Here is a 7,234-nt window from a genome sequence, read left to right as displayed (position 1 = left end):
GGCAAGTAGGTCTATAGTTCCTTCATGAGGAATTAAGGCTCTGGCACCTTGCATTTACTACTCTAAGTAAATATTTCCCAACATATATGGTTCTGCGTCCCCAGCTAATATGCTCCACTTCACAGAAAAATAGTCATATTTTTTCAGTTGAAAACAATCATGTGGCCAGTGTTGCAAACATTGGTCAAGATGTGAATGGAAGGGGCTCTTGATAACTTGTTTATTCTTTTTTCATCTCCTATTGAGTGAAATCTTTGTGTTGATCCATGAATCTATCTCCTTTTCTCTTTTAACACAGTTTCAAAACTCTAAGACAAGAGGGATAGTTGTCAAAAGATGAGATAGACTAATGTGTTTCAGCTTTTTAAAATTTGTTTTAAACAGCATGTTGAGTTAGAAAGGCATACTCTATCTAGTGCCAAGAGGCCATGAAGTTTTCTCCCTTTCAGAAACTCCCAGACAATGGAAGCATTTTCAATCAAATCAGCTGTTACATAGCTTGATTTCCCAACAAATGTCTCACATGCCTGCTTGCCAACCACAATAAGATCACAGTTCTTTTGACTAAGATTATAAAGCATTGCAGCCAATTTGGATGCTCCAGCAGATTCTTGATTTGACGAGATGAACTTTACAGCTCCAATCCACAAAATTTTCTGAAAAACAATGAAATTGTGCTTCTCTGAGCATATATTGTTTTCACAAATAGATTGAACAAAAATAAAATTATCATCTCATTGAGCAAGAGCAACCCTGAATAAATGCTCCAAGCTATATCATCATAAGATCACAGAAATTCTGTTACAGCTCCAAGTACTACTGCTGAAGCAGTTAGTTTAATTAGTTTTGACACCATTTTTATAGATGCAAATCAAACGTCAAACCTACCAATGCGATCATGCAGAAGAGATATCCTATGAGCTCTCATGGAACTAGTCAAAGAACACCGAATGGTGACCCCAAAATTGAGCAAGTACTTTTACTTCTAGGCCTTCAGCGGAAAGAACTTCAGGGATTACCTTGCATCTTGAAAGCACGGAAATCATTTCCTCCAACGTGTTGGGTCCAACATCAACAGGTTTCCATCCTAAGGAACACAATGGAAGCCATAAATATCTGAAAACTATCTTCCCAATGGAAAATACTAGAGAGACATATTCTCAAACTTTCAGAAATTAAAGTAGCTTGAACTCAAACAAATGGAGTTTACAAAATAAGGACCAAAACTGCCAAAGAGGGATCAAAATTTATCTTACACCAAGGACAACCATACAGTATTTCAATTGCAATGATGACTGATTGCTATGTTGTAAATAAACCATCACCCAACAGAACTGAGTAGGTTTTTTTCCTGTAAGATTATTTTCAGGTGATAACTAGTCTCATTTCCAAGAAGACGACAAAAAAGAGAAAGATAAATGACATGGTTAAAATTGCCTCAGATTTTTAAGTTGCAAGACCAAAATCAGTGACAAAACGGTGACCTTCACATTTGGTGGCTAATCCTGCAATATGTTGGAGCAAATAGAACTTAGATGGTCTAAATAGCACTCATTGAAGTTTGTTTAAATTATTTTTACTTTTTTAAAAATGTTCAGTTCTCTTGTCCATTTGGTCCTTAATCTAGCATATAAAACAGTGCAGACCAAGGGGCTTGGTTGAAGATTAAGAGATTCAACTTTACCATCTATGATATGATTAGCAGGAAAAGTCTTCATCTGCAGTGGATAATGATCATTGACGCACCAAAAGTCTTTTGGTAATACAATGTTTACTCCTCTTGCCTCTGCAGCCTCAATTAGCATATCGGCTGCTTCTAGTGATTCTTGTTCCACCAATTCCATAGGCACAGGTAATCCAAAAGCATGCATGATTTGAAATGCAGCATCTCCAACAAAGATGAAACCATCACATCTGGATGCCAAAAATTGTAAGGCTGCAGCTTTCCCAGCGAGATTAGCTCCACCAATCTGCATTGCATCTCAAATTATCACTTGATTTTGTGAACAAAAAGTCCTTTTTTACATTTGAAGCAAGAACCTGTAAAAGGACTTCATGTTTAGGCAAAAGATTTTCAGATGCATACTATTGCATAATAGGGCCTTTTGTTCATCTTGATGATCTTCTTTAGTTGAGACATCCCCTCCTCAAAGTTAAATCCGGCAATGGAGGCATAGCAGAAGCTGGTAATACCAACATTTGATGCAAGAATCTTATGTGATTGGAAAAATGCATCATTAACAAAGATATCGACCCAAGATGATAGGCGTTGTGCAAACTCTGAACAATTGGCTTGCTCCTGCTTAAACTGAGAAAGGTTTTCAAGCAGAAGGATGTCAGAATTATGTCCATCTTCCATCAGAGACTGCTCAAGTCCAGAACCAAGCTCCAGTGGAATGACTTTTAGTTCAAGTTCTGACGATAGAAATTCTGAAAAACACATTATTCAGATCAATTGAACTCCATTTAAAACATGTTTAGTGGACATCAAATAAACACGGGTAGTGTCAGCGCAGGTCCCTTCATCATTGCCTAGAATCAGGGGCAGATCTAGTGCAAGGGTTACGGGTTCACATGAACCTAGTAACTTTCGCCTAGACGCTGTATTTGTATTTAAAAAATTCATCAAATGTATAAGAATATTCAACTCAGAACCCAGTCCATTGATTCGGTTATTATTGTATATTAACTTGAGATCAATGTAGGAACCCATAAACTTAAAATCCTGGATCCGCCTCTAGAATATTGTGTCCTACATAAGGTTTTTCATACATAAGTGAAAAGCAAGAAATTTGTAAACCTGCAACACGTTCCAATTTGAGAAGCTTTGAATCAGCTCTCAGACTCCAGCTACTTATTAGAATTAACTTTGCCCCAGCTTTGTGTAGATACTTGATGGTTGAAATTACACGAGCTGCTGGAGACTGCTGTTTCTTCTGCTCCCTTAGCAGGATGGTCAAATCCAATCTGACCATGACAACTTTTCCCATTAGTTCCTCCGCTGGAAAATTTCTAAGGGTTTGCACATGAGGTAACATATCTGAACCCCGAGCTTCAGCCTAAAAGTGGATTCTTGTCTGGGTAAGAAAAACAGACAGCAGACTGAACGGCACATGAAAAAAATAATAAATATTTTCACGTTATTTTTTTATGCGTTTCTTATGTTTCTTACATTCCCAACCAATTGTTCAAATAAGCTGGTAGAATTAAAGCTCCTACATCAATTTCAAGTCTAAGGAGCTTTCAGAAAGAGCATTATATACAGAAGAGATCTCAGACGTATGAACATTCTCTCGTTTTTAATTTACTTCTATGATTCAATTGCTCAATATTTTGGAGTTTCAAAGATTCATCTTCTTTAGATAATGATAGTATGTGTCACATTATGAAACCAGAAAAAACTAGTAAGGAAAGATTAAGCTTTTTCAGTAGATGATCACATAAGCAATCTAACCAAACATGCATGTAAACACTTAATCTCCGTGCCCATTCAGAAGTGCATCAGGTAAAGTAAAGGAGCACTTTGATATATTAATACTTTCCTAATTTATTGCTGAACTAACAACACTCAAATTAGGAAGTCAAGTTTTAATCATTGCAAAAAATTATAGCATGTGGCCATACAAAAAACTTTTTTTATGACTGAGAAATTCGTTGTTGTTTAGCTTCAAAAGTCTGTGCATATACCTCTCTTGGTTCAACAGTTAGGGTTCAAACTCATGACATGCGAGCGCTGCACTACCTTAGCTGTTGAACCAAAACCTTGCGGCTGCTGAATAGAAGTGAGTTAATAATACAACCGGATAAACAACCACAACAATCCCGGTACTTAAAGTAAAACCAAATTATCCAGACTTCAACTCTTTAACATACGTAAGAAAATCAATGTAAGCATCTAAAATGCAGCCTAAGGTCAGAACACATATTCACTTGCCGACAATTTCTCCTTGATGAAATGCAAGACGTTGAAATGAGGATCCGAGTAATAACTCAGCTAACAACATTTGTTATATACATTACCCTCAATGATTGGTTAGGGGGTACTAAGGCACTTACTAATGATTAATATACAACTCCACAATTTCCAATAGGCTTGCTTCTAATCTCAGATTATTTAACATAGTAAATGGAACTGCATCAGTATATGTGGCGATATGCCTATACCTCATTCATGAAGTCAAATACTTTAATTAGTTTATATGAAGAGGAGAAATGTAATCTCATTCAATTGAATATGATGCATAGAAGTACAGATACAATAGAATAACCAAAGCCAAAACACTAAAATGGGGAGAGGGAAAAACATGAGGCTAATTCAGATTTGCGGTTAGCAAGAAAATATGTGGATTATATGTATGTTCATTGGATAAGGCGAAGTCTCTAACATCGGGGATAAGGAAACAACAGTTATCAACAGTCCATGTTAGCATAAAACATCATTTTGTCGGTAATGCACTAGTTGGGCCATGTATCTATAACTTAGATAGACAGACAACTGTCAAATATTTTCTTAAAATGCAAGGAGAATAAAATTATTGAAATTACCTCATCTGGAAATGAATGCAAATCAGCATGAACAGCTAGCTCCAGATTTAAAGCTGAAAAAAAAATAAAAACTGAGACGCCGCTTATAACAGGATAACAATATTTTCGACTTTTTGTTCTATCACTCAGGGCAGCAATTTTTGTAATAACCTTGTGGTGAAAATGGAACCCTTTTCCAATTTTGGACTGCAGAAGGCTTCCCATAAGACAAACATGATCTAATTTGTGGCGAATCTTGAAACTTTGTACAGCCATTGTGGCAATCTGATATTCTTGGTAAAGAGTATCCTAAGAAGAAATCCAGAACCCGACTCATACTTTATTGTTTACTGTCGATCAATTTGGAACTACAGGCTGCAAAAAATATGAAATAAATAATTAATAAACAAGTAAATAACACAGGGTTATGTTACAGATATTTTGCTACACAGTTCAACACTGCTTCAGACTGAACTGCAAAGAATGTGTTACACCTAATTCAAGAACTAGCAACTGTTCAAGAATTGGTTATTCAACTCACTGAAGCTGAAGGAAACTTCCGAGAGACTTGAACAAGAATTGCAAAAGAGAAGATGAGAGAAAGCAGTGAAGAGTGTATGCAGTTCACTGGCATCGTTGTCAACTGCACGCTTAACAGAAGAAAACTCCAGAGTTCATACATTAAATATGTTGTGGCGACTGCACAGCCTCCGGTAAAGTTAATCTGCAAAGGACAATCTTGAATTTCATGTGGACCGTGCCAAAACGTATAATACAATCTTTGAGCACATTCTAGTAAATTTTCCCCTGGAGTAGAAGCTTTGGAGCAGAAATTCATCACAAAACCATCATCCAAGTGAAGATTCGAAGAATTGTGTACATGTACTTATACTAAAAGATCAGTCGCCACGAGAAATACAACTGCTCTTAACCAATGGGGAGCTATCTAAGCTAGCTAACTAACTAAGTGGTATCTCTACATAAACTACCCAAATCCCTAAATAACTTCCTCTTAAAACTCAAACTAACTAAACTGCTAGCCAAATTTGTGCATCAATATATTTGCTCGAAGTTCTAATGGTGGAGGAGCCACCTTTATCCCTGTAAAATTACATTATGTAAATAAGTAAAATTTTAATTTTTTTCGTTATATATACTGTATGATGAATCCCCTTGACTTCTTCCTTTATTTTTTTTTTTTAATATTTTGATTTCCCTTAGTGAAAATCCTACCTCCGCCACTGCTACACCATTTATTTGCGCATCACAAGGTAGCTAAACAATCCCAAATGATTTGTCTATAGGCTTCTATGTATCCATTATCTTTATTTGAACATACCTCAACCCAATACCTTGATAATTTATCTTTTGAGACAAATTTGTCTACACAAATTAAAAAGACTTTACTGACAAACAACAGAACTAAACAGTTGCAAAAATGCGTTAAAATTTACTAAGTTTCTGGGATTACCTGAAATGGTTGAAATAAACAGTGGCCTGTTCCTTTAACTTCTGCTTGTCTTTTGTTTGTTTGAGAGGGAGAGAAGGAAGATAATATGTTGGGAGGAATTAAAAGGAAAAAAAAAAACAAAAATAAGAAAAAGCCAATTGCAATAACGTCCCTCTCTATTCTACGATAATACATATACATCCTTCTAGAATTATGAACTACACTCTCCTCCCTCAATATAAGCTTTAATATATAACGTTTCATTCACACTTTTTTTTTGTTCTAAGATTTTACTTCTTTATGAGACGATTTAATGTTATTTTTATGTTAATTTTAAATTTAAAGATATTTTTATCCCAAATTTAATTCAAATTGCACTGATCTAATTATTTGTTGAAAATTTACTATGATTTTATTCAATTCTAATTCGATAAACTGTTAATCCTTCGATATTTTTTTATAATACTTTCCGCAAACAAGTGTACATATAGTGAGGATAAATAGGGAAGACTAAGAAGGACAATAAATAAGTAAATGCATGTGTATATTATTGTTTATTATTTTATGGTTAAAGTAATAAATACTAGCTTAATTAAAGTGAAGATACTCAAAGTCTACATCTTTTTTTCCTTCTTGAAATTTTAGTCAAAGCCTACACTTATTCAACAAACATACTTGGTAACTTTAGTGTATTAAAGTTAGTAAATAACGTCGAACTAATTTAGCTTTAGATTATACGAGCACCAAAAGAGTGAACATTGTCGAAAAGCATGAATTCCGTAATTGTACATCTAAATATGGTTTAAATATGTTAAGGTAAAAAGTTTTAGCATCAAAATTTAAATTCAACTAAGTTATAATGTCTGGTTGATACCCACTTAAAATTTAATGCTTACCCATCTAAGTTAAATATAAAGAATTATAACAATTGTATTATATTTCAAGTGGAAAAGATTCCACATGTGCTGAGGGACTAATAGCATGTTTGATTAAGCTTCTCTCAGAGCCAAAAATATTTTTATTTTCCAAAAAGTTTTTTTTCTTAACTTGAGGAGTTTGGCCAAAATTTTTTTAGGGAGAAAAAGTATTTTCGGGAAGAAGCAAAAGCAATTTTGACTTTTCTTCTTATAAAGAACCCTTGGCAAAATATAGTATATACCAAAATAACCTTGCTTATTTTAAACCTAATACTTAGAACTAGAGATTATATTATTGAGAAATTTCCTAGTGTATAAGTACTTCTTCTTATTTTTTGGATGG

At 34.5% G+C, this 7,234-nt stretch overlaps 1 protein-coding gene across 8 annotated transcripts in view; it reads right to left on the bottom strand.

Annotated features, from left to right (window-relative positions):
• Positions 1–6,069, bottom strand: part of LOC109216682 (phosphoglycerate kinase-like) — an 11,780-nt gene extending 5,711 nt beyond the window's left edge. For 3 of the 8 annotated variants that reach the window (XM_019380857.1, XM_019380859.1, XM_019380864.1), the window contains exons 1-9: positions 5,996–6,069; positions 5,066–5,248; positions 4,696–4,899; positions 4,546–4,598; positions 2,801–3,059; positions 2,087–2,430; positions 1,685–1,970; positions 1,020–1,087; positions 408–656 (exon numbers count right to left, since the gene is read on the bottom strand). In XM_019380857.1, the coding sequence (XP_019236402.1) occupies positions 408–656; positions 1,020–1,087; positions 1,685–1,970; positions 2,087–2,430; positions 2,801–3,059; positions 4,546–4,598; positions 4,696–4,861 (1,425 nt within the window). In that variant the 5' untranslated portion in view covers positions 4,862–4,899; positions 5,066–5,248; positions 5,996–6,069. Of the gene's footprint in view, positions 1–407; positions 657–1,019; positions 1,088–1,684; positions 1,971–2,086; positions 2,431–2,800; positions 3,078–3,687; positions 3,773–4,545; positions 4,599–4,695; positions 4,900–5,065; positions 5,249–5,995 lie in introns of those variants that run through there. The other 5 variants (XM_019380858.1, XM_019380860.1, XM_019380861.1 and 2 more) reach the window with 5 other exon arrangements.
• Between the last annotated feature and the right edge of the window lie 1,165 nt (positions 6,070–7,234).

Source organism: Nicotiana attenuata, unplaced genomic scaffold, assembly GCF_001879085.1.
Source record: "Nicotiana attenuata strain UT unplaced genomic scaffold, NIATTr2, whole genome shotgun sequence".
In the NCBI taxonomy this organism is placed as follows: domain Eukaryota; kingdom Viridiplantae; phylum Streptophyta; class Magnoliopsida; order Solanales; family Solanaceae; genus Nicotiana; species Nicotiana attenuata.
The sequence above is the reverse complement of the archived record's forward strand: the minus strand, read 5'-3'. Positions and strand labels throughout refer to the sequence as shown.